Raw genomic sequence first — 27824 nt, forward strand, 5'->3', positions numbered from 1 at the left:
AGGCTTCATTGTGGATAGCAAACTATCCTCTAACAGCACATTGCAAAAAAGGGATTAAATGGCTTAGTATTATATTGATCTAATCCACAAGATCCAGTGCTTCCTCCCACCTCAGGACCTCCAAACAGTGGTTCAGGGCCTTGTGGTCTCACATATTGATGGGGTAACATCCTCCTTGAACCCCTCGAAGGGGCCCACAATGCTGCCTCACCTCACCTCATCACTGGCTCTAGGAAATGTGAGTACATCAGCCACACCTTGTACAAATTACGCTGGCTCACCATCACGGCTAGGATCAAGCTCAAAACCTCACGCCTCAGTTGCAAGGCAACCACCACTAGTACACTGGCATACCTAGCGGTCAAAGTAAAAACATTGAGTGGCACATGATCATCTCGTACTCCGTCCATCCCCAGCCTGAAACTAGATTGCCTTAAAAGGATAAAACTAGGAAACAGTCCTTCTCATGCTTTGCTCCATAGCCTGTTGCCATCTGGACTGCTCCAAGACTCTTGCACTTTTGTAAAGCACTGAAGACCTGGCTCTTCCAACGCTTTGGTGTAACCTAGATTCTAGCTATCTTGTGCATACCCCCATCCGTATATTGTAGTGTGATAACTATTACTAATGGTTACTTGATAACTTGTAAAGTTTTTGCTACCAAGATTTTGCTCATTTACCTGTACAGCGCACTGCTACTCCTGAGCTAGGTTTGCACTTTAAACATCTATAATAATACAAGTAATATGGTACATCATTTTAGGAATTTGTATGGGCAGGGAGAAGTGCCAGTATTAATCTCTGCTATTACAAATTTTTGAGTCAATTATGCTGGTGGGCTCACTACATCCAATAAGCTTCTTATCACTAGCACACAGGTTACCTGTACAGTAGAGGCTCAGAAGTGGGATAAAGCACCTGGGTTGGATTTTCTTCCAATAGATTTATTAAAACAATAACTGGTGATAAGGATACCCTCTGGTACATTTTAATGGGCTAAACAAAAATCTGCAGTACCCGGATACTTCGAAATGGGATGAGATTGACCCAAAATATAAGAAAGGCGATAGAAGTGACTCAGGAACTATAAGCTTACATTACAATTGTATTCCTTTTGAATCAGCTTTTACAGAAATATGTCATCTGAAGCAGACAAGGGTTATACACGGTATTCGTGGAAATCCGCATTCAATACTGTGTTAAGACATCACGTTGGGCCAATTTCCAGGTCTTTAAAGCCCCCATTGCTCTATTGGATGCAATTTGGAAGCTGTATACTGGGAATTATGCAATGGTTAGGTGGGGCATATGGGCTGAAAGAACCAATCAGTTTCATGTCATTCATGGTGTTAGAGAGGGATCCACCTTCACCCCTCTCCTTTTTCATTAGATTTAAATGATGTTTTCAAGTTCTATTGCAGAGCTTGAGGCTGATTCACTAAATCTAGCACATTTGCAATACATGCATATATGGAAATTGGTATTCTTCTTTTCTGGTACAACACAATTGTACACATGAGTGTGCAGAAATAATGTATGCCAAACCAAAAGTCTCCCCATCAATTTGAGCAAGACAAGTCCATGGGCAGGCATTCAAACTGAAGACTTAAACTAGGAAAGAAAGTAGAGCAGGGGCCGGATTATCAAGGATTTGCACTTGTGCAAATAAAGTGGAGCAAATTAATTTAGCACCAATTTACTGCTTTGTGAAAAAGAGAACGGCGCAAAAAGGTTTAGCCTTAATCAGTATTATCCAAATGTGTTCACCTGGGGAAAATTGGAGCAGTCGGTTTTATTTACCATGTGTGCTGCGTAACGTGAAAAGAAATGTAGTAGACATCTTTTGTTGTATGTTATGCAGAACCCATAGTACACATGTGTTTAGTTAATATGGAGTGCGACAAAATCTGTTAGTCCCATTGTATATATCAAAGCATTTTCTCACCATTTAGCACCAGTTTAAATGTTAGATAATCTGGCTGTAGGTTTATATTTTTGACTATTTGGGAGCGAGGATCAATCAGTGGGTAGATTGGAAGGGTCAGATGAATCCGAATTCCCTGATCCTAGCCAGGCAGGTAGTGAAGAGTTTCAATATACACTATTTTGTTGTTTGGTAGGTTGTAGAGTAACAAGCCCAGTGGTGAGGAAATGTAGTTGTATTGTTCAGCAGGAAATACTATTCAGGCATCAGTGTTTTATTGGCATTTTTCTTGTTTTCTTTTAACAATGAATGCATGTATTCTATTCTTGATATTTTGTGCATATTGGTTAGCACGTTCTGTGACTAAAAATTAATTTTAATGGATTTGTAATCCGAAATGAACACATTTTGAATCAAGTATAAAATTCCATCTAAGAGTACTGTGAATACAAGTAATGAAGAGACTGACCAAGTGCTGCCATAGTGGTTGCTATAGACCTTTATTAAATGAAAAAACAAACATAATTATCCCTAACTCTAAGGGGATTTCCCTACCTACACTAAAGAAAATCGGGTGCTCGCCAGGAAGTCTGTGTAAATCAAATCAGAAGCAAAAGGATTCTAAATGTTGATCATGTGGTTTTATGCAATGTCTTTCTGCACAGGAGAAGGAGCTGCTCGCTTCCAAGGCAGTGCGCCTGGAGGAAAAGGTGGCCGACCTGAGTATGAGGCTGAAGTCTGCAGTTTCCGATCGGGAGAGGTTTTTGCAGGTGAGTAGCAGAGTGGAAAGTTGGGAGGAGAGGATCATGGTCCAGAGATATGCCAACAGAATAGTGAAAATGTTTCACAAAATGATGTACATGGTCATATCCACTATTTATGTATTAGAAATGCTATTGGATTGCTGTGCTTAGATGCTCTGGATTAAACAATCTAGTGAATTGGGGAAGCAACAACTAGACCTCAGATTTTCTGTTTCACAGATGACAATTTAACCAATTTAAATGTGACGACAACTCCTCCTATTGCAGCAGACCAACTGGTAGCATATGTTAGACCACCCATTATGTCTTCACTATCTATGGACAGATCCATTTTACAAAGAACAGGAGACCAGTTTTGACATAACTTTCATTTTTAACAAAATGTTATTCACTTTATTCACCCCTTCACTTTTCTAACCTTGCCCTCAGTAAACAGACTTTGCAGAAGACTTTTCTTCATATGTGTAGGTCACTTTGGAACAGGTTTTATTAGCCTGTGTGCTGAAACACTATGGCGCTCATTTTCAATTGTGGCCTAATGTGATTGCAAGGCGTAAAAGCTTGAGTAAGGATTTTCGTGGCATGCCACATTTTCTATCATTTGTATGGTGGAGAGGAGGGGCAAAATACAATGTGCATACCCGCCACCTTCCCTCCTCTCCGCCATCAATTGCTCCAGCATTTGCACCAGATTTTCATGCCGGTGCAAATGTTGAAGATCCCTATGGGGTTCGCCGGCTTTATGCACCAGCATAAAGCCGGCGGCCCTCATAGGGAACCATTGTAAGTGCTGCTACCATGCTCCGAAACAGCCACACCCTGAAATTAGACAGTCAGCCCAGTGCAAGGAAGCCCAGGTCACTTATAGCATTGATTTTTTCCCGGTTACCTTAGAGCAAATCGTGGACATGTTAACGAAATTAAAGACTACGGTATGCACTGAGGTCAACCAGCCTTGATTGTAAGATCTTTTTCAGACGTTATTGCCGAACCCATTATGGTGTTTATTGATTATTTTATTTCTATTTAGTGTTGCGGTTCATTAAGAACCTTTCACTTACATCTCATTACATTACAATTTACATTTTTCAATTTTACAATTTCATACAAATACTATATCAATAAGTAAAACCAGGAATACCTAAAACATCCAATTAAAACGAGAGAGAAAAGAAAATGTACAAAGAAGAAAAAAAGAAAATGAAAGGGTGAAACATTATTTCATTTCTCAATTCAGTCCTTACATAATCACTCCTTGCATTTAATTTCCAACCAATGGTCCAGAACAGGCCATCTAGTTCTAATTCTAGTTCCCAAATTCAGAAGGAAATATTTGCTTACAAATTTCACAGGAGCTAACCTGAATTTGTATGCTTTTCCTATAAAAAATAAATTGCCACACAAGATCTGCATCCAGTATGTTGCAATTATTGATCAAGTGTGCAAAATGCAATTAATGCTGTGTTGTTAAGTTTGAACATTCCAGCACCACATGGTAGATAGTTTCCACCACCCCTTCCCCATGAAAAAGCCTACAACTTCTCAACCTCTGTTCTAACCCACTTATTGCGCCCATTACTTTATTTGTCGGTAATAAATTCAATCGCATGCGCAAACATTGGCCCCTCCGAAATTGGCCCGGAAAATGTTGCAGGTACTCAGGCAGTACACCATTAGGTCTCATGTCCAGCAGTAAACCACAGTACAGATGGTAGCCGTGCACAGCTTCAATGGTATGAACCCACTCACTTTCCCACAACTTACATTTTGCCTTAACCGGAGAGTCTAATAATACTACATCATTTAAGAGCATATGGCCAATACATTCATCATACCATCTGTTCCTAGCAGGATGTAATCTGCTTTGCATAACATTTTTTAATAACCACCAAATTGTACCCATTTGGGCTTTCAAGATCTTTCTCAGGAGATTCAAGTTTTTCCACACTACCATTGATTCCAAAGAGAGCAGGCCAAGCTTGTATCTTATAGCCGGCGTGGGCACTCCCAGGTGGAGGTTTTAAAAATATTCTCCCAAAAAAACCCTCAAAAATGTTCCAACGACCAATCAGTCCAAATAATGTTTCTGCCCCGTAAGTTATCACTGGCAATACCTTTTTTTACAATAGAATTCCTTAACTGGGACACAAGAAAAGCATCCATGTTTCTTGCTCACCTGAGCTTCCTGTGCCGCCAGCACCTGCAGCGGTTGCTTTTTGTGCCTGAATAATTATTTCACATTGTTATGCCTAAACAAATAAAAACCAAAGTACATACAGTTTTCAACTTGTTCAAAGGGATTATTGTTCAACATCCATCTAAATGTTATTTGAGATGGCTTTTTAGGTGATCTAAAACTAGTACTTTCGGTTTTACAACATTTACCAGTTGGTTGTTCTTCTTTGTGTAAGACTCTAACGTTACCAATTGGCGTTGCAATCCTATTGGTGTGCAATTCATTAAAGTTTTGTCGTCTGCATACAGTTAATAATTTATATTTGTCTTGTCCACCTTTGGGGGAAAATATTATGTGTCGCCAAAGGCCTCTCCTATATCTGAAATAAAAAGTTTAAAAGTTTAAAAGGAGAGGGGCCAATATGCAGCCTTGTTTTAACCCACTATCGGTTTTTACTGCTGCAGACAGTAGTCCTTGTCTGTCTAGTCTTGCACATATGGATGTATTAGAACGTAAACCAACCAGGATGGCCAATAAGGCAGGTGGACAGCCCCAAGCATCTAGCTTAGCCCATAGCTGGTTTCTGGTAATGCTATCAAAGGCCATGGATAGATCGATATAGGCGATCGGTATGTATTAACAAATCCCTAGAAGAAGGTTTCGTACCCTCTCAGCTTAAAGCAGCTATTATACCTACCCTATTAAAAAGCCTTCCTTAGACCCTTTAACTCTAATTAACTATAGACCGGTGGCTGGGTAAGATATTAGAGCAAGTGATTACATGTTAGCTACAAGACTTCATCTAAGCCACTCTTTTATTAAATCCTCTGCAATCTTTATTATCTGTGTGGGATGATATTCTAGAACAGGTGGATGAGGGCGGATTACCTTGTTGGTTATGTTGGATTTGTCAATCGCCTCAAAAACAGTGGATGACAAAATTCTTATCCACCGTTGATAGGAGTATGCAGGGATCTTAAAGTCAGTGTCTAAATGGTTTCAATCATTTTCTTTTCAGAGAGGACCCAACAGGTTAACTTAGCACCACATGTGTCATCTAAAAATCATCTGCTATGTGGAGTACCTCAGGGTTCTCCACTATACCCGCTATTGTTTAATATCTATATCAAACCGTGCTATTATATTTTTGAGAAACATAACCTTAGTTATCATGCCTATGCAGACGACACTCAGATGTATTTGAAATGAGCTTGAGCTGATGTTTTCTGCACTGTTTGGACAAAGTGGAAGAATCGTGGATGCTGGAAAATGCTTTGCAGCTTAATCCTAATGAAGCACTGAGGTTATCTTATTAAGTCCCAAGAACACAATCCATAAACCAGACAATCTTTTTCCATCCGTAACCCTGGTTGTCATTCCTATGAATTGGTTTCTATGGACTTCAATATTAAATAAGCGAATTGGGGAAAGCTGCCTTTTTAAAACTCTTGGCTTTTATGAACAGCAGCTCCTTTTATTGAGTCCAAGCTCTTGGCTGGTCTAATCAGTTTATGATAAATTCAGAAATCAGTCACTGTTGTGCTTTAAATATAGGCATTGTACCTTATTTTATTAAATAGCTCTAGTCCAATACCTATCATTTGTGTTCAGGCTTTCTGTGGACCCCAGTCGACCTATTCAGGCACTTGTCTTATTCTATTAATAGTGAAACATTATCTGAACTTTATCATGTGTACTCTAGTCTGTATCATTACTGGACCTCAACTGAATACATGTATAGCATAGAATTACTGGTCTTAGCTTGAGGTATTGCACTGCATAGTGTAACATTACCATGGCTTCACCAGAGGTCATCTATGGGATATCATAACTAGACGTCACCTTAGGTTTGCAACATTTAAATGGGGCAACCAGTGAAGGTAGGCTCACATGGAAGTGATAAAGTTAATGCTTGTGCTCAAATAATCGCTCAAGCCCAGGATTGTAGGACTGCCTTCAGGGGTTCATGTATTGAAGAAGGAAGAGTGGTCAGAAAATCAGAACATCGTAAAGTTCCAAAGAAGAAACACTTAAAATGTACAAATTGTAATAACTTATCACTATGCGAGCTTGAAAGGAAAAGAAGGATCAACTTGTGTGCCTCCAAGGGATTTCATACATGGAACAAATGTAAATGATGACCCCAAGGGCACACAAGGTTCGACCGATAGGAAAGAAATCAAAGTGGTAATAAGAAATCATTTCTGTCTGAAATGGATTCACTTTTTTATATCTTTTTATTGCAATTTTGAAAATGTATAACAAAACAAGAGCAAAGCACTTAACATGAGAGAGCTCAACATTGTATACCAAAGAAGAGTCAAACTGTCACGACCCTCGCACAAAACCCCCTCTGGCAAACCCATTGGCCTGGTGGAGTCAGGACTCGGGCCTCTAGAACCTAGCATCCTTTTCAAAAACCCTCTTGGGGCCACTCCTGGCGCCTATGGTGCCAGGCTCATACACCATGAAAAAACATGTGCTTGGGAACTACTTAATGTGTTATCAGCCAACATGGAGGCTTCCATATAGCTTGGTTCCAAGGAACCAAGCTATGCAGTCTAGTGTTTTGGGTGTGGTAGCCTAGGGACTACTTTACCTGGACTATTTTGTTGGGGCTATTTAAACCACACCTGAGCAAGACAACACGCTTTGCGTTACTTTGCAGCTTGCAATGTGACGCTCACCGTGTCCAGCTATTCCCTCGAACCTCGGAGGAGCAGAACCTGCAAGGAGACAAAAGGAACATCATTAGCAGCAGCATCTTACCTGCAATCTTCATCTTTAAACACTCGCAGCTACTGAGAACAGCTTCCTCGAATCTGCACGCCTCCCGGACAGAACGAACTGAAAGAGGAAGATAGAGGCAACATTAAAGAAAGAAGTAGAGACATTTGCAAGTTACAAACTGCTCAAAAGGCTTACCTGGCTGGTCGCCTCTCGGCTGGCACCACTCCGGACATTCCACTCGCGCTGAAGAACACCGCGACCTACAAGGAAGGAAAACACACGTTAGCAAAGGCAAGACTTCGCAGCGCTGCGCATAGCGCTTACTTACCGCATCATAGCGCTCTTAATACACCATCATTTACCAGCGGGGCTCAACCAAGCCAGTTCGCCGCGCTGAAGCTCTGCATACCTAAGGGAGAAAAAAGAGACATTTTAAACAAAGAAAGGCATGCAGGATAGCAACAAAACTAAAGAACAGCAATAAGACCTACCTCAACAATATCAAACGGGCCGGCGTCAGTGAAGTAACTGGACCGCACACGCCCATGAAAGACAAGGCGCCCCTGCAAAGAAGGCAGGACGGAGAGCACGCCTAACTCTTCCACAAGGCACCACCTTTCCCACAGACCACATCTGGGCAAAGCTGAGAAGCATACCAGCGAGTAACCCGGCTGGGTGGCGTCCCTGTGGATACCAGGTGAGCGTAACACAAACAACACACCCTTGTTTTGGAGCTTCTCTGAAAGTTGTCGATGACAAAGGGGAATAAAAATACAAATGGTGTGTATACTCAGGTAGCAGAAGCCTTCCCAGGCTGATGCCGCATAGGCAGCAGAATAACCTTTTAAAAATTAATAAATAAATATAAATAAATCAAATGGAATACATTGATTCCCTTTTAAAAAGTTAAAGGACACAGAGTTGACGGCAGTGAGACTATCCCTCAGGTAGTGGAAGATAATCAAGGATAATAACATCCGATCTAAGAATGTGTCCTCTGACCACTGGTGGATGCAAGCACCTGAGCTCACAAACATATCTCCCAACAGCTTCATGTCAATGTTGACAAACATGGGTGATAAATTGGGATACCCAACAAAGCATTGGCAAAGGGTCTTCTCTGCAGGAATTAATCTAATCAGACAGGACATATCCAGAAAAGAATGATTAAAAAAGCTCCAAGACGCAGCCCACTAGCTGTCAAAGTGTACAGCATGGACAGAAGCACTTGATGGTCCAATGTATCAAAGACTGCCAAGAGATCAAGGAGGACAACTTGGTTTAAGAATCCATCAGTCAGCATGCACGTGCTGTCATCCCCTCCCAAAAGTACGCCCTCTCCACGATAGACCAAATATAAATGTCTAATAGCCGGTCTCAAGGATCTGATGGAATGCAATCACCATCTAATACTGTAGTGCTATGCATATCTAATGGATCGGGCCCAAAAGAGACAGCGCTGTGATGAGACAAGAGTTTTTCGTAGTTAAGAGATTAAGAGGGAGCTTTTTCAATGACGGGAGAATGTAACCTGTTTTGAGTGAGGCAAAAAAGGAGCTCTGAAAGAAAGAAGTATCAACTATTTTAAACCAACTTATAAGAGCTGGAATCGGGAGTTCAAAAAAAAATGAACAAGGCCTGAGTGGTATCAAGCACATATGATTCCAGAATAAGGAGAATACCATCTACAGTAACAATGTATGGCAAAGTGAGTCCAGGATGGTATGTACCATGGATGGAGATGTAGGAGTGAGGGTACAATTGAGAGGTCATGTGAAGTGCACCCTTAAATATTTTGATATCTCTATATGGTTTTTATTCATCACCACTCCTGGTAAACTTGTAAAATATGTGTTTATTGTCAATATGTTTGGTTGGTGATTCTTTTTTAACGTAAGGGGTGATTTGGGGATCGATAGAATTACTTCTAAAAAGTATGGCTAGGCACTTTTCTTAAACATCTTATATTCATTTTTAGAAATAAACAATAGAACACTTTCCATTGTATTGTGATCCCTCATATCCAGCTACACTAGATGTCTTTAATATATATACTAATCCTACACATAATAACCTGGAAGTAGGAAAGTGACAGCTCCTTCTTAAGTACAAACATGGCATTCAAAGACAATTTCAGAGGTTTAGATAGTCTCCCGAATATCTATGCTCCTCTGTGGTCCAGTCTAGTAGTTCAATTTTAATCAACACACTTTTTTTAAACTTGCAAATCACGCTGCATGCTGGGCACAGTCAACAGATGTTCTATGTGCAAATCAGGTTTGCAATTCTTGCAATAAATTAGGGTGAGAAATGTGAAACCAGGCATGACAAAATGTATACTTAAGCCTGAATTACTAGGTAACTATAAGATAATACTATAATATACTGCTGCGTCCTATCATACAGAAAGAGAAGCCACTAGGTCCATTTACTTGAAAGGTCCTATGAATGTTTAAGTGGTTGGAAGCTGGTGTCACAAATAACCTAAAGAAAAACACCAACTCCCAGAGATGGTTCAAAGTTTTTTATTACATTCCTTGGCATGGTGCTAAGGGCCATCCCTCCCTTTCTTGTCTAGATGAAGCAGTTTCCTCCCTAACCCAGGTGTGCCGACTCTTCAGATTAGGATGCTGAACTAGTAAACCCCTACAGTCTAAAGCTTGCTGTCAGTAAGGTCCTAAAGGTGATTTCCTTATCTGTCTAACTTCCCTCTAGGACTTCCTAGGCTGGACCTTACCTTAGAACTAACCTCATTCTGTTGTAGGTGAGGTTAGATCTAAGGGATTGTGACTTCCAGATACTTAAGTCCACAATCTCTTGTCTCCCTTTCATACCCTGATGTTCCTCCCCCTATCTCTCGCCACTGCTCTGTCCTCCTCCCACTATTCTGTTCCTACTAACCCACTGATGTTTATCTCTCATTCCCTCTCTCTTCGCTCTACCTAACATGCACTTGCGTGATCTGAATGACACCTGGCCTAGTAGGATCGCTGTCTGTCTTCCCTCTGTTCCTCTCCCTTGCCTCGTCGCGCCTTGAAACACTTGTGTATAGGCGCGTTATAAATGCCATATCATATAATATCATATTATACCTCTACCCTCTGATGTTACCCTCTCCTACACTCGTTCCTGCCCCTCTTCCCTTTGCAATCTACTATTGCTATTCCTTCTCCACTCGACTACTCATCTCCCCTCTCCACTCGACTACTACTCTACCCTTTCCATTACACCACTGCTCTATAACTACACTACTACTCTTGCCTCTCTATTCCACTACTGCTCTCCTATTGCATGTCTCCTCTTCCCTTTCTACTCCACTACCACCGCACCCTACCTTCTAATCATTCACCATCTTTTCACTCCTTCAATCACCTTCCATTCACTCTCTACACTCCCTCTAATACTCTTACTCACCCACCTCCCACTCACAATCACAACCCAGTATGACTTGCTCTCACCAACAAATACCTCAATTTTTCTCCAAAATACCCCGCACGCTAGACTACTATCTTTATTCCTGCTGGTCTCTTGGTCTGCCACCTCGTCCTCCTCCGACCTCACTTGAACAACCCACCCCTTCATGTTTCCTACCCCCTTCTTATCTTCCAACTTCTTTGTCCATTGAACTTCTTCTCCTGACTCACACTAACTTCCCCACCCGGGATGAGTTGCAATTATCAGAATGCATAAAAAGGGGACTAAGACATACCCCTTTTGGCCATCAGGGTCTCCAATGCCATAAAAAATGACGGCACACGTTGGAAAATGTTACAGTTCAGGTCAGGAGGCCACACAGCAGCTCTGTCTGATGTAAGTGTAGAGAGTTTTAAAAAAAAAAAAATTAAATTGGGCTCCACTGCACGGTTGTAGTGGTTTCTCTGGTGCAGCTCGGTGGTGGCTGCTGGAGTGTGCCGTGCCTTCATGACATCTCACAGCTGCGTGGATCCTCTGGTGCTCTGCTTGGCAGCTCTCCCACTTCCCAGTAATCGCAGGTATCCGACAACTGGAATAGTCTGTCTGGAGGCTAGGTTGGGTTGCAATCTTGCAGACGATCCTCCCAGGCTTTTGATGTCTGTGGTAGCCTGGAATGACAAGAAAGAATTGACACTTGGGAGGGTTCAGGAACTTGGGCCCTCTCAACTGCTGCTTTCCCATTCCGGGGTAGGACTGGCCCTAGCTTCCACACTGGTAGGCCTCCCACCCAAGGCTGAGAGGGGTTCCCATGCCCTCATGCCAAGTTCAAAATACTGACCTTGTCACACAGGGAACTTGAGTGGTACTGTGAAATCTAATTTCCTTCCTGTGCTCTGGGAGCTCCTTCACTGTATGATGTTTATCCTTAGCTATTATGTTATGAGAGCTTATGGAATACCGGGTACATTCCAGCTTATAATCACAAAACTCTGCTTTTAGGATGTTCCGCCTTACTTGAAATTAGTGGCAGGGGTTTCCTTATTCTTTCTTGTGAGTGAAAGTGTATGCCTGTCACTGACTTCTGATGGTAGTGTATGAAATGCATTCGTGGAGTTGCCTTCTTGCTTGTGCTAAGAAAACCTTTGGCGGTGAGACTGATAATTGTTTGAATGCAGATCCTTGATTCCAAAGAATGTACCAGCTAACAATCATATGGTAGTAATTATCAGAGCCACATTCATGCAGTGCTATTGCCTTGCAGCAACTCTATTCTGGTGTTCCAACTTACCCATGTGTAAATTAACTTTCTATGCCATGTGTTGTGTCTATCCAGGAGAAAGTGGAGCTGCATCAGCGGGCCCAGGAGCTCGCACTGGAGCTCGAGCGAGCAAAGAGGGGCCGGGAAGGGTTCAATGATCAAGTCTCAGATCTCCACGTAGAGCTAGTTGGTGCCAAAGCCCAGGCAAATCGCCAGGACCAAGAGAAGGTCCACATGAAGGAGGAACTGGTGATGTATAAACAGGTGAGGGAGCTCACCATTGGACTGGACAGGTCTATGTGAAAATGGCAGCTTAGGAATGCCACCAGTATGGAAAACTGCAGCTGAATTGCTTTTTCTAATTTTTACATTGGGGTACTGTGAAGGCATCACGTAGAAGGACAGAGAAAACAGATTCCAAATTCAAACAATCAATTTGTATTAACTTAACTATCAGGATGGAAAAAGGCCTAACTTGCCCTATGCTAAGATGGGATTTCCCTACGTAAATAAAACTAATGAGACTCTGAATCAAAAAGTTCAATTTAGGAATATATCTTAGTCCAAAACCTATGCTTGCCCTCACGACTATAACTATGCAATGTCTAGGAATGTCAGCAATCAACAGAAAACAGTGTTCAACACAAAGTCCCGAGCTTCATCCGGCTCGCAGCTTCCTTTCAGCTCTCTTCCCCAAGTATAAAAGAGCTCAACAAAGTAAAGTCTCAAAATATTCCCTTATTTAGAATTAGAATGCAAAGAAGTCTCTTCAGGTCTCAGGGTTTCCTTCCCCAAGTTAGGACTTGGGATCCCCTCCCCCAAGTTCCAAATCACACAAAATGACCTAGAAATGAAAAGTTTCTAATCAGGACTCAGGATTCCCTTCCCCATGTTTCAAAACACAATTCCAAAAGAAACACAAAGTGTCTTTATCTTTCACAGTTTGGTTAATGTTGTTTTCAAATGCACAGTTCAAATGATTTCGTAGTTTTCCCACAGGTTGAAATTGTCTAAATGATTTTGTAGTTTCTCCACAGGTTGAAATTGTCTCTTTGTATTCGGCTGCAGTGTCCTTTGTCTGCCTGTTCTTGTCACCTTTTGGTTTCAAAGCTTTGGTTCTGTTCAACAACAACATTTTTATTCAATTTGGTGTTCAATAATTAAACCTCTAGCTTGGGGTTTATTTTCTCTTCATATAGAGTTCAATACATGTTCGTTTCACTTTAAATGTATAATTCAATGTGCAGAGACCTTCGAAAACGTGTTTCTTATCAAACACGATCATACCGATGCAAGATATTCCCTTTTGTTTAATGGTAGATAAATATAACTGCTTGTTTTGTTTTAATCAATTAGGTCGGTGTTCAGAGACTTTCAAGAATCTGTGCCTTGCCACACTCAACCACTCTGATACAAAGTATTCCCCTTTCTTGTATACTTAAACAAGCATAAATGTTCTCTCCACTAATTGAGCTGTTCACTGTTCGGAGACTTTCGAAAAAACATGCTTCCAGCTGCACGCGACCACACCGAAACAAGGTATTTCATAAAATGCTGAAGTTCACACGCGCACCGGATTTCTTAAGCCACAGGCACTACCAAGTCGCTGTGGATGTTTGTGCTGCAGTGCAGATCACACTGCCTTCTTCCTTTAGTGTCGGGGCTCTAGCTTCTGCCACTCAGACTCTCAGACACTCTTGGGTGATCCTCTACCACAGAGGAATGAGCACTTTAAATTGAAAGGAACAGGGCTGCAATCCAGCATGGCTCCCTTCACCTTTCTTGATCCATTCCAGGGAGCCCTCACTCCCACACCATGCTAAATGCACCGGCCTCCTGGTCCTTCTCCCAGTGATTCCCTCTGCCCCTGGGTTGGGCTCCATTTATACACCTGCAGCCCCTTGACAGGCTGCAGGTGTGAATGATTATTCAGTCCTGGGGACTCCCATTGAAGGGACATGCCTGACCTTCACTACTCCTAGAAGGCATCTCCCACTTTCCAATACTAGAGTGGTAAAAGAGCATAGTCTTCATTGCTGTTAGTTGCCTCTTCTTCGTCCCAGTACTGTCAAATGTTAATGGTGGAGAAATGAGTGGAGCTGGCTTATAATAGCCCATAAAGGTTGGGGAGGGGTTGGGTTGGTTTTCACTAGGGAAAGGGGATATCATGTCTCGCCTAAGGGCTCCCCACTCCGCGTTCCAAAGTATCTGCCACCCAGGTGATCCTCCCTTGCTTCTCTACCCCTAGGGTCTGGATCCAGTAGCGTTGGCCTTTTCCTGGCCACTTCTGCAGAGGATCCAAGGGGTTCAGGAGTGAGAATACCCTCCTATGCACCATTACCCATTGCTTTCCTAACCATATATATACCCTTGCCCCTTAGCCCCCTTCATTGGGGGGGCATGGAATACCACAGCTCGCTGTATTACTGGATGCATTCAACCACTGGCATTATGACCCCATAAGGACTAGGCAATAAGTGAGCTAGTTGTTGCTTGCTCTTAAGTAACACATGGGGTATCATAGGGAGCAGCCTGCATTGTGCAAAACATGCAAGAAGGGTCAAAGGAGGATAGCTCAGGGGCAACCATTTTATTTTCTTTGAAGCAAGAGAGCACAGTGCAACACAGGTTTGAATCCCAGTCCTGCGCTTAAAGACTGGTCTCTGGTATTAAGTACATTGTAAAAGATTAATTATGTAAAGGATAACAGGTATATTTTATGGTACCATTACAACATATACACATGGATGACAGGGTTCTATGTGGTTTCATCAACCACATTTACCCCAACCACCTTTCGTTTGACTCCTGGTGGTCATACTTTCTTTTTATGGGGATTCCCTCAATCCCCCCCCACTACAGCCCATGCCCTGTCACCCCATACTCCCAGCCTCATTAACAAACACAGTTGGTCCTCAAAAAGGCAGGACATTAAAATTAAACAGTGTTTGCCAAAAATATGTTTTTTTAATTGCTCTGTACATGTATACATAATGTATGCTCTGTATTGTGTTGTGTTTCTTGTGTGTGTGTGTATACATATATATATATATATATATTCATTGATAAAACCTTACTTAAGGTGCAGATTTAACGCAACAAAACCCTTGAAATTTAGGGAATGTGGGAAGTCATGACCAGTCATGACCAGCTTAACTCAGCACATTCCCGTTGATGTCCCTTTTATATGTCATTGTGAATCCCTTCTCTTATAATATGTATGTGCTCATGGGCTTTGACATGGGAATGCACCAAGTTTTATAATCGGCGCCTAGTGGCCACGGCCGTCAGCCATATCCACTGTACATGTTCCCCCAATATGTTTCTTTTGGACCCACTAGCTGGTCACGGCCAAAGGCTGTGCCCACGTTTCATGTCTTTCAGGCCCTGGCCAATGAGCATGGCCTTTCGCCGTGCCCACTGCATCTTTTAAAACACTACCTTTTTTTTCCCGCTCACAAGCTATGGCCTTCAGCCGTTGCCCCTTTACATGTTGCCCCAATAGCTTTATTCCAGTCCCACTAGCCATAGCCATTGACCATGGCCAGTGCCCACGGCCTCTGGCCGTGGCCACTCCACTTTTTAATCCAATAGTTTTCCTAAATGGGCCCACTAGCCAAGGTATTTGCCCATGGCCAGTGGCCAAGCCCTTTCGCTGTGTTCCCCAATATGTTCTGTTCGGGCCCACAGTTTCCACATTGCGCCATTCGGTTCCTTAAAGTAATCCACTAGCCATAGGGCCTCATTACTAGTTTGGAGGCAGCCATGCCCTTAATAAGGGCATGGCTGCCTCCAAACTCGAGTCCGGGTCCGTGGTCCCTGAATGGGGAAATACCGAGCCATTCCGACTTTGGAGGGCCCAGTATTTCCCCATTCAGGGAACCCAGACCCAGACCATCCTCATTCCCATTTGAGCCCCCATAGAGCTCAATGGGAATGGGGAGGGAGCTAACAACGGGCCCGTTCAAAACGGGCCCGTTGTTGGCTCCCTTTTCCCCTCGCAGGACCCGCAAAGGAAGTCTGGTCTGACCAGACGTCCAGAGCGGGTCCCGCAAGGGGACCTCCTAATAGGGCGGAATGGGTTTAACGGCACTAGCAGCTCTATCGGCGCCGTTAAACCCATTCTGCCAGGGTCCTAATGAGGCCCATAGTCCATTATCCCCACCTAATTGTAGCTGTAACATTCCACTTTTTTTTGTATTAATCTAATTTTTTTAACTCTTTTAAAAAAAAAAAAGAAACGTTTTCCTATAACTTTGGTTAGTTAACCCTGATAATAGTAATGTATAATAGTAATGTACTACAAATAACTGTAGTCACACACACACACACATATATATATATATATATATATATATATATATATATATATATATATATATATATGTACAAATGGCAAATACGGAGCAACTATTCATGGCAAATCGGAGCTGGATCAAAGCTCAAAGCTTGCTCTTGCCAGCGCGAACAATGGAACATCTGCTCAGTCCAATACACGTTAATGTTCCGCATTTCCATGGCACCCCTTTTTTCCAATTCACAAGGTCTGCAATTTAGACTTTGTTGCCAAATCATACTAGCATTGAGCCACCAAGTCACACATGTACACTGTGCCAACTGCAAACCCACCATGCCAGAAAGATTACACTCTGAATCGCCATCAGATGGAATACTTAATTGAGCAAAGTCATAGTCCACTCCACGAGTGATCAGGGAAACAACCTGTACATTGTTTTTTCTCAATGGTCGCTTACGAAGTAACAACTAGTGCCAGGCCAATCGTCTACCTCAAGTTGAAGGCCCATATCAAACCAGATTCAGTCAACCCAGTTTGCTTTCCAGTCACCTACAGAATCGAATTAAAGATCCTTGATTTTAGACACAATGCCACATGGAACAAAGGCCCAGGATAAATTCAGAACTAAATTTGGATGTACGTAGTCAATTGCGTAACACAAAATTAGGAGGGCACCTTGTACAATGTGGTGTGGGGCCCCTGATATTACTGCCAAGCAGAGACATGCACAGTTCCTTGGCCAATCTGGGGACCCCTGAACACTAGCTGACCTCAAGGAGCTGCAAGGACTGCAAGTGTCCCCATTACAACCCTTAGCGTGCTATGCGATTTGTGGTTGAAGTCACAGGCTTGGAATTGGCAAAAGATCCTTTAAGATCCTCTTTTGCTAACTCTATTTAAAATCATTTGAAAATCCATGTATTCATTGCGCCATTGTGGCAACTCTCTCCTTGTTTTCTGGAAATGCACAGCTATTCCAGTGACTAGGTTGCAACTCTGCTCTATCACAAGTCCATGTTCTAGAGGCAATTTGGTTTGTTTTGCTGCCATAAAAATATACTTACTCAATCACTGTACCAGAACCCAAAGACCATCTATTTAAAACATCCTACTGTTTTCTGACTTCAACAAAAGAGCATTGGGAAGGCCCAATTTATTTGAAAGGCCATTTTCCCAGTTACCGGGTCAGTTACCCTATACAAACATTCTTACTTGTCATCCTTGGCCAATTTGCTTGTACCACAAGGAATTTGTGATCTGAATAGTGCAGTGAAGTTATATAGCTTAATATTAATCTTTCAATGCAATAGAAAAGAAGCCTCCCAGCCAGCCAGACCAAAGTCCTGTCTGCTAGTGGAGGAATAACATACAATGCGCCCTAACCATGAGTGTCCAGGTTTGCACTCGGATCAGCGGTTACAGATGTTCAAGATGTTATGCAGCTGGGTTCCCAATAACATATATCTGTGTAACTGTGTACAGCCCAAGAAAATCAAGCTACAAAGAAAAGAACATAGGACGGTGACATCTGCTCTGGGCCAACTTGTGATTTTTCATATTGGCATAGAAGACCTTTACATACCATGCATGCACATGCTGACAACAGGTGCCCGCGGAAGTCATGAAGTCTATATGCTGCTGTTTGAATGCCAGCAGTAATTTTGGCAGCAGCATTCCTGTTTACCTTCCATGTAGGTGATCTAAGGGCATGGGTAGAGATGGGTGCAAAGGGGGTGGCACAGGGGTAATCCCGGTATTAAAAAAAGGTGGATGCTGATGTATTTATCACTGAAATCCTAACAGCAGCATGTTTACTTGGATCTGTGAAACCTTGGGTTTTTTTTGGTGTGGGGGGGAGTTCCATGAATTTTGGCCATCTGTGGAGAAATGTAAGGAGCGTGTGAAGATCTGGCAGGCTTTCCCAAGTAATTGGTATCTCATCTAGTCAACATAATCCTGTGTTATGAGTGTATGCCTCGGTGCTGTAGGCGCTGGCACAAAATGGACATGGCTCATTCACAGGCCCGGGAACCAGCTCAGAAATGATAGATATGTGTATTTGGACCTCAGTTGCTTAGAGGGCGTAATATACAAAGTTAAGGCGGGCCAGAATAGCTTCAGTATGGTATTTGTCCTCTATCCTTCTCCGGGTTCCCTTTCTTGGAGGCTGACAAAATGGGTGTTCTCTGAAGGGAAAACACCAATATTCTCTCAATCTCGGCAAGCCCAGTTCTTACGGGACCTTTCCTAGTCCAGCTCTCCTTTCCACTCTACTCAAATGCTTCACCAGCACGTCCTCAGCACTGTGACATGTGTTTGTTCCACCCCTCCTCCCAGGCTCACGCTCCACAGAGACAAAGCTCGCCCTAATCACTGCCACCACCTTTATCGTCTCTGGGCCTGAAAAGGCCCTCTCCGCCATCCACCTCCTCAATAATGTTCTCCTCCTTGAAACATTTCACTTGGTCTCCCCTCCTTCCTCCCCAGTGTATTTCTCCTTGCTTCCACTCTTGTCTTGTCACCCTCCGCCTTGCTTTTACTTATATACCCTCTCTCTTCCTCTCTACTCCTCTCTTGTCAAGCTCCTCCTCCCTCCTAATAATGTTCCTCCTCTCCTCTTTTGTCACCCTTTTCTTCCCTTTTACTGATGTCCTAGATGTCTCTCCTCTACTCCTCCCATGCTCCTTCTCTCTTGCAGATGTTCCCCCTCTCTTCTCTCCTCTCTTGTAACGCTCCTCCTATTACTGATGTTACTCCTCCTCTCCTCCACACCACTCCTTTCACCCTCTTCCTTTCTCCAGCTTCCTGCCTCCTGATCTCTCCTTCTGCTCTCTCCTCCAGCCATCTCCAAAGGCTCTCCTTTTCCAAACATCAATGCCATTCTCATAGAACCCCTCTCCATAAATATGGCCGCATCCCTTCCCTCCAGGACTGCCCTGGTCTAACAGGGTTCAGGTGTGATTTGTTATTCTTTGTTTAGCATTATTTCTTTCTAGAATCACTCTGCAGCCTTCTTGCCGCATTTTCAGCCCTCTGCCCTCTCTGGATGTCGGGACGGGGTGAGCTGATAAAGGATATTGCCACCATGGACTTCATTTTAAAAACCACAACTAAAAAAAATGACAACAACTAGAACCAAGACAGAGACTATAGAAAAAGTTTGCTGATCCACCTTGTAAAAACCTTTTTAGATTAAATCAAGAATAATAAATAAATAAATAAATATTGCCACCATCTTGATATTCGTACATGCTCAAGGAGAGACAAGGGTGTTGGAGCTCCAGAGATTTGCTCTATATTGAATGCTCCTAGTCTGCACTTGGAGAGTTACAGGGGACCCAGACCTTGCTTACTGCATTGATAAAAAGAGAAGGTGAGGGCTAGAGTTGTGCATGGAGAGGGATTTGATTTTAATCAATATCACTTGTGTTTCTACCAGGTGCATGAGAAGCTTTCCTCTGAACTCAGACAAACCAAAAAAAAGCTTGAGACCACTCTGGACCAGCTCCATCAGTTGGAGGCAGAAAAGAAAATCTTCGCCAATCAAGTGAGCGCCCTGGAAATGGAGCGGGCCCAGCTTCTGGGAGAGAAGGAGGTCTTAATGTCCGTGGTGGAAGGAGACACGCCAGGACATAGCCAAGCGAACAACCTGGAGTCTCTGGCTCAGCAGTGCGAAGACCTCCGGTAGGAAGGACACTTATATAGGGGATCTAGAAGTATAAATGCCTGTTGTTAATAATGACCTGCTTATACTATGGGAATGCCTTTGAGGAAGAAATGCCTCCCTTTGACTAGGAGATTCCAGCATGTGAAAAACACACCACTCGCATCCCAAGATGAGTCGTTGTCTGCATGCATTTTACTCTTACTTGCTGTGATCCTCAGTGGCGTACTGTGGACTTAACCAACTAAAGATAGAGCTTTTAGCCAAGAAAATTCTATAGGGTTTGACCTTGCTGTGTGCACAGTGAGGTGACCCAGAAGGCACTCTCTTCTGGCTTCCGGGTCTGTTTGCCTAGTTTTCCCAAAGATCTTACATCCTACTTTGTATAATCAGGCATTATCCAGTGTGATTTCTGAGGTCTGGAAAAACCTCCCTCTGGCGTGCAGGTCCCTGTTCAGTATCAGGATGTTGCGTGTTGCCTTAAAAACGTACGGGCTGATTCACAATGCTTTTTACAGGCATAGGTTTGACCTGCCCCTGGAAAAAGCACTACCTTACGCATGAGTGAATTTCTCAGAATTCACAAGAGGCTTACAATAGATTCACAAATAGATGTATGACGTGTCTATTGACATAGGTTTTGGAGTACGTTATGCATAATCGGATAGCTTACGCATGAATAGCGTCTTGCAAGACCAGCAAAAGAAGCATGTTGAGGGTTTGTGGGTGCGTCCAGGTGATGTCTTAACGGGGAAGAGACACATTCACCAAAGGTCTATTTCCCATGTATTCATGAAACCTCGCAGTTGTCATAGCAACATTTGTAAACACATTTAAGTTATGCCTGAATGTCCTAGGAGGAAATGTTGGACGTGAAGTGTGGAAGTGAGTGAAAGTCTATGCAAATGTGCGGCTTGTATCCGTAAGAAGGCGTATGTGGAGCGAACATATAATGGAGCATTCTATAATTATTTAATTTCTTTTCTTTTTGACACAGGTTGGGTTTGTTCCAGAACACGCTACTCCATGTCAGACCACAAATCGCAAGTGGCCCTTTTTGTGAATCAGGCTTAACTTACACAGCTTTTAGGACTGTAGTATATTACACCTGATTTCTTGCTGAATACCGTGTTCAGGTGTAAGTTATGCACAGAGATAGGAGTAACATATCCCAAAAATTGGATTCTGTGGCGTACAAAAGGAACGGGGCTCTTGATTTGTGATTGCTTGAGTAACTTATCATTTTATGGTGCTTCAAGACATCATAACGGGAACATGATATCCCGATTCCCGTCACTGCTGGCTTGGGTCATGTCGTTTGGGCAGAGCCACATCCTCCAGTTGCCTTCTTGGTCTAATAGGCCTAGGTGTAGCTATCAAGCTCTTACTTGTGGTCGTCCTGGGAAAGAAATTACACAAACGCCTCTCAGCTCCCCTCTTTAATCACTTTCCTGGTGTCCTGTTGAGAGTTTTGATAGGTTGGTTGTGTGCCTGACGCTTTGTTTGGCTTTGTTTGGCCGTGTCCCCCTGTCTTGTGGCTCCCAAGAGAGCATTCTGCCACAGCATTCCCTGTTAACCCTGTGGCAGGTTGAGGCCCTTTTGCAGACACTCTGGTATAGGTTTGCGGCATGCAGCGTTTGGGGAGGCTGTGCGGGCCTAGTGGTTCTGTTGCAATGATTTGGGTGAGAAGCATATTTTCCGTGTCTCGTTTCTGTATTCCAGGTGGCATCCACGCACTCCCTCCTCTCTCTCCCTTCTCCCTTTCTGTCTGTCCCCAGACATCATTGTCCTGTTCAGGCGGATCATACTTGTCTCTCCAAATTCATTTGGGGTCCTGATAGTCTTTCTCGTCGTTCTCGCTGCCTGGCCACTCCATCTAGACAGGTTCTGAGCAGAAATCAGGCAGATGTGCCCTCCTCTTCTTCAGCGCTTTTCTGAGAGCTAGCCCATTCTCAGTTTGTGACTTTGCAGCTTCACATACCCCCTGCCCCAGGCTCTGACGACCAGGCACAGTGCATACTCCTGCCTGGAAAGGAAGTCCGGGTTTCTTTGTACAGGTCCAGGCTTGTGCAAGGTGGCAAAAATGAAGGGTTGTCTCTGGAACCATTGTAGGACGCGTTGAACAAGAGTCCTTATGACGGGACACCCAAGTCAAAGGAGCCTGGTCCTTAAAGAAGGTGAATGGGTGCCCTAGTAGATAATACCATACGAACTACACCACTTTTTTGTTTTGTTTTTTATTTGTGAGTTGTTTTATACATTCAAACCTTAAACAATACATTAACCATACAAAACAATAACCATATTCCACATTTGCTTGACAACAATTTGTTTTCAATCGTGGAGTAGTGTATATTATTTTGCAGGAGTTTTCAACTTATAAAGACTATAGGATTAAGGTTATATGGGTTTCTTGGTAGAGGGTGGCACCTAATTCGCATCTGGAACTGTTGGTATGGAAGTAGAAAGGAATGGAAGTAGAAAGGGTTTTCAAAATCAGGACACTGTAATACAGATTGGGTGGCAAATAGCGTCTTCAGTTGTCCGAATGCTTACCAAACCTTGCTGTCTGGTTGCAAGTCACCTTTTATGGGCTTCCTTTAAGAACCTCTAATTTCCTTCTGGGTTTTTGGGAGGTGGATTCTGAGGATAGCATCTACTTTATTGGTTTATAGTTGAATTATTCCATGCCCCATGATATAACCTAGATATTTCGTCTGAGTTGTTGAGAGGGTGCTTTTGGGGGGTAATTTTCAATCCCCTCTGCTGGAAGGTACCTGTGATGGATTCTAGGTAGAGCAGCTCCTCCGTAAAGGATGGACTGAAGACAACAATGTCATCACACTAGGCCGCTGCATATTCGAAATGAGGTCTCAGAATTCAGTCAATTTACCACTGAAAGGTTGTGGGTGTACTCTGTAGGCCAAAGTGCAGGACCTTGAACAATCACTGAGGGGTGGGAAAAGCAGTTTTCTCATTGTCGTAGAGGGATATGCCTGTATCCTTTTGTTAATTCAGATGTACTGAATTACAGCGCCGGCCCTAACTTCTCTGGCAACTCATTGACCCTAGGCTTGGGGTAGGTTTCGTATTGAGATACGTTATTTAAATTGTCGGAAGTACCAACAAAATCCTGCAGCTCCATTGGTTTTGGCACTATCACTTTCGGAGAACACCAATGGCTCTGCAAGGGTTCTATGGTGTAAAGGTTCAGCATACTGGAGATTTGGTTGTGCACTGTGCTTCGCTTAGCATCAGGGATCAGTAAGGTCTAAGTCAGACACAAGCTCCTTGGAGGGCCTTGATTTCATGTTCACTTAGTTTATTTTTTCTGGGAAGATGTGAGAATATGCTCTTGTATGACAGAGTTGGCCCATCAACATCTCCAATGTGAGGGCAGGATCCTGTTAATTCTTCAGGCACTTGATGTGGTAAATGTGCTGTTTGTTTTTCGTCCGTTCGGGCTACAAAATAGGTGACGGGAACCATAACCTCTATATTATTAAACCTCTCCATTGTACCAACATTTTGTTTTCAGTTGTTGGCAGTAACACTAGTATTTGATCTTCAGTTGTGAACGCCTTATTTGGTATTCTTGGTTGGAAGAATATTCTTGACTCAATTGCACCCTCACCTGGTTCTTGGTGGCCAGCTCTCTCAGTGAGGTAGGGTGAGTTTGAAGATACTCCACATAATCCACAAGGGTTTGTTTGCTTTTGGCTTGATGTTCTCTGTCTTCCCATACCAGATCTAGTATGGTTTGAGGGTAAATCCAGTTGAGGATTGAGGGGGTTTAAGTAGAGTCATCAGGATCAGCAGAAGGACTCGTTTTAAAAAATGTGTTTGATTATAACTTGATTGTAACTTTCTAACAGGCCATCGTTCTGGGGATGGTATTCAGAGTTTATAGCTGTTTAACCTATAGTCTTTAGCATACTTGCTTTAATACGGTAGACATGATGTTGGTCCCTTAATCAGTAAGTATCTCTTTAGGAAGCCCTACCCTGAAGATGAAAGGGATGAGGAGGCTGCATATTTGTCTGGCAAGGTTGCCTCTCATTAGGCAGGCTTTCAGATATTGTGTTGCATAATCCACAATTACAAGTATATAGTTATACCCCCAGCTGGCAGGTTCCTAGGCATCCAGCAAGCCGATTTCAGTCCTCTGGAAAGACACATTAAAGAGAGGCCCCCTTTGCATCAGAGCCCATGGGGTGCCTTTCTGCTCTTGGATTGGCACAAAGAACACTGTTGTCAGCAGTAGAAAACCTCCCACACAGATTCTGGGCCAGCAGAATCATTGTACCAGACTTTTCACTTTTCTTTGCAGTTAGATGTCCTCCCGAACTTAAGGTGGAGCCCGCAATGAGAGCAGAGAATCAACAACTGTCCTCTTTCCTGTCCAGCCTAAGCTTAGGTGAGCCTATAGTAGATGCTGCCTTGTTCACAAGATCATGTCTCCTACAGGCTGAGGGGGTTAATTCCTTTTTTGTCTTGTTCTTGGGTGGCTTTTAGTTTGGATCGCTTAGTACATATACCCTAAAGCCATGTTCACTATTATCGAGATTCCAGTCGATGGCTTCTGCCTTCCCGGCAGCAACATGGGTTTGGGATATCGGCTTTTGCAAAGGGATATGCCCTTCAAACATTCCTGCAATGTGAGACCCAATAATCATAGGAGCTGGCAGGGAGGAGAGTGCTGCAGCCTTCACCCACTATCCACTCGCTTTTTACGTTTAAGTGTGTCTGCATGGGATAGGGGGAAGGATTTGAAGTCCCTCTGGATACACTTGTTTCCAACCAGTGTTTCCCCTACTACAAAGGGTTGTCCTAAGTGATTACTCACTGCTGTTTGTTGACTGTCTCTGTTTAACATAGCATAGGTTGGTTGTCAGTCAACTTGGAACTACAGTGCATGGGTAACAGAAAAGAGGAGTCTATTTTGGACAGCCTTTTTGTTCAGAAGAAATGTGGTAGGCCCCAAAGTCCATATGTTTAGAAGACTTCCTCTCGGGGCACAGCCAGGAGATGTGCCCCATGCACCCCACTCGAAGCATTGGGCTTGTCTAGGAACTAACAAGGTTAGGGTGGGCTCAGATTCATAGCAGGATGTCTTCTCATTAAGGGTCTTCCAATGCCCCCTTTCCTCACTGACTCCTTTTCCCAATGGAGTCAGAAGACAAGGTGGTCTAGGTGGAAGGATTGCTGGAGTAATGAGGGACATCCTGACACCACTGTTCCTGAGGCCTCTAGGTATTCTGGACTTTTTGATTTGAGCTAGTAAAAATGTAGGCAGCGTCCTCTACGTCTGTGTATTTCTGTGACACAGATGAGAGTAAATTAGGGGGGACTCATGTGGAGGCCACTACTTTGGTGAGTTGGAGAGGGGCTTCTTGATATTTTTCTTGGTTTGCTGTCTGGCTCATTACCCATATTTATTTATTTAATGTATTTGTAATGCGTAGGCAGGGCCGCAGGCATAATAGAGCAGGGACATGACAGCAAGATCACACAGGGTGGATCAGGAGTGTGGGGGGGGTTCATCTAAAAAAGACAGTTTTGAGGTTAAGTTTAAATTTCCCAAAGCCTGTGCAGGTTCTTAGCTCGGGAGGTAGGTAATTCCACTGTCTTGGCGCTGTAGGAGGCAAAAAACCACACGGCACAATGGCCATCTTAGCCTTGGGAATAAGATGGAGGTTGGAGTTATTTGACCAGAGAACTCTCCTTGCCGGTACTCATACTAGTCTGTCTCTGAGGTAGCTGGGACCTTTCCCGTAAAGACATTGATATGTGATGCAGAGGGTCCACTCTCACAGCATTGTTTTGAACAACTTGAAGGCGGGCCAGTTCCCTGGAGAAGGCTTGCATAGTAGTCTATGCGGGCTCCAGTAATTGCCCTGGTAATGATGGCACAGTTGGATCTATTAAGAAAGGGCCTGATTTGTGCCAGAAGTTTTAAATTGTAGGCTGTGCTGGAGACGAAGCTGCTGATGTGTGCTTTCATTGATAGTTCCTGGTCAAGGAGGACCCCCAGGGTTTTGAATTTGCGGAGCGTTCTTATAGTACAACCTGTGATGTTAAAAGTCTGGTATTCATTCCCAAGTTTACTTAACTGGGCGGCTGTGCCTGCAATCATCAGTTCTGTTTTTTTTGTGTTGAGTGTGAGACCATTGTCCCTCATCCAGGACTTGATCCGGTTATAGATGTAGGTGAACGCAATAGTATCTTTGACATGATTCCCGGCTAATCAGGCACTGAATGTCGCCGGCGTAGTTAGCATACAGGGTTCTGTCTTCTTCCAGCATTTCAAAGAGGGTAATGGTATAGATATTAAAAAGCATAGGCGAAATACACGCCCTCTATGGCACACCACATGAGACCAGGTAGCTATTGGCTGTGGCATCGTTGTAAAAAACCTTGGCTAGTCGGCCTGATAGAAAGGCTTTGACCCAATTGGCAGCGCCGGTAGAGAAGAAGGCTGTGTTATGGAGCCTCTGCACCAGTATTCCATGATTTCTTTAAATCAACAAAAGGAAGGATCAAAAACACTAACTGTGAGATAAAGTGTACCCTGGTTCCAACACACAGGACCCGTATTCACAGCCACATCAACATAAGGACTGTGCACAATGTAATCACTGAAACAATCATCTCTTACAAAAGTATATTTTTATTATTATGCTCTTATAAGCACAAGTTTCCTCATTCATTGTTTTAAAAAGGAATACTGTATACTCACATCACAACATAAAGACAATTTAAACACATCTTAACATAGCGAAATCCTAAAATACACATCATCTGGTTTCACAAGTGTACAATACTTGATGATTCACAGTGATGAAATGAATGTCCTTTTTACACACTGGGCCTCATACCGAGGTGGGCGCAAAGGGATTACCGGCACCGGCAAGGACACCGGTGCTGGTAATCCCTTTCCACCCTATTCCGAGGTCCCCCAACGGGACCCGTAAGGTACGTTTGGTCGGACCAAACGTACCTTACGGGTCCCGTTAGGGTACCAGGGTGCAAATAACGGCCTTGGCATACACCGGGCCGTTATTTGCGCCCTCTCCATTCCCATTGAGCCCTATGGGGGCTCAAATGGGAATGGGGAATGGTTTGGTAAATGGGGATTTACCGGTCCCTCCAAGGTCGGAATGGACCGGTAAGCCCCCATCTCACCAAATCGGAGTCAGTGCCGGTATGGGAGGCAGTCATGGCGCAAATAGCGCCATGACTACCTCCATACTCGGAATGAGGCCCACTGTGTCTTAGTAGCCCTTATTCCATGATCCACCGCATCAAAAGCTAAAGACAAATCAAACAGCATCAGCATCACTGTGCTGTCCTTATCAAAGTGATGTAGGATATTTGACTTGAGATCCAACAGTGTGGACTCGAGTGCCATGGGCCTTCCTAAAGCCAGATTGTTTATGCCCCAGAAGATTGTGAGATTCAAAAAATTCTTGAATCTGTATCCAGGATAGGGTGATAGTTCTCGGGTAAGGCAGGGTACAGGGATGGTTTCTTCAGAAGTGGCAAAATCCATGCCTGCTTAATGAGGCTGGGGATGTTATTCTCTCAAACAGAACAG

General features: G+C 43.4%; 1 protein-coding gene across 3 annotated transcripts in view; it reads left to right on the top strand.

Moving 5' to 3' along the window:
- LOC138504113 (myosin heavy chain, cardiac muscle isoform-like) overlaps positions 1-27824 on the top strand; it is a 610907-nt gene that overhangs the window by 307714 nt on the left and 275369 nt on the right. For all 3 annotated transcript variants that reach the window (XM_069624333.1, XM_069624332.1, XM_069624334.1), the window contains exons 9-11: positions 2590-2694; positions 12342-12530; positions 20003-20247. In XM_069624333.1, the coding sequence (XP_069480434.1) occupies positions 2590-2694; positions 12342-12530; positions 20003-20247 (539 nt within the window). The remainder of the gene's footprint in view (positions 1-2589; positions 2695-12341; positions 12531-20002; positions 20248-27824) is intronic.

This window comes from Ambystoma mexicanum, chromosome 11 (genome assembly GCF_040938575.1).
Source record: "Ambystoma mexicanum isolate Mex_15411 chromosome 11, UKY_AmexF1_1, whole genome shotgun sequence".
NCBI lineage: Eukaryota > Metazoa > Chordata > Amphibia > Caudata > Ambystomatidae > Ambystoma > Ambystoma mexicanum.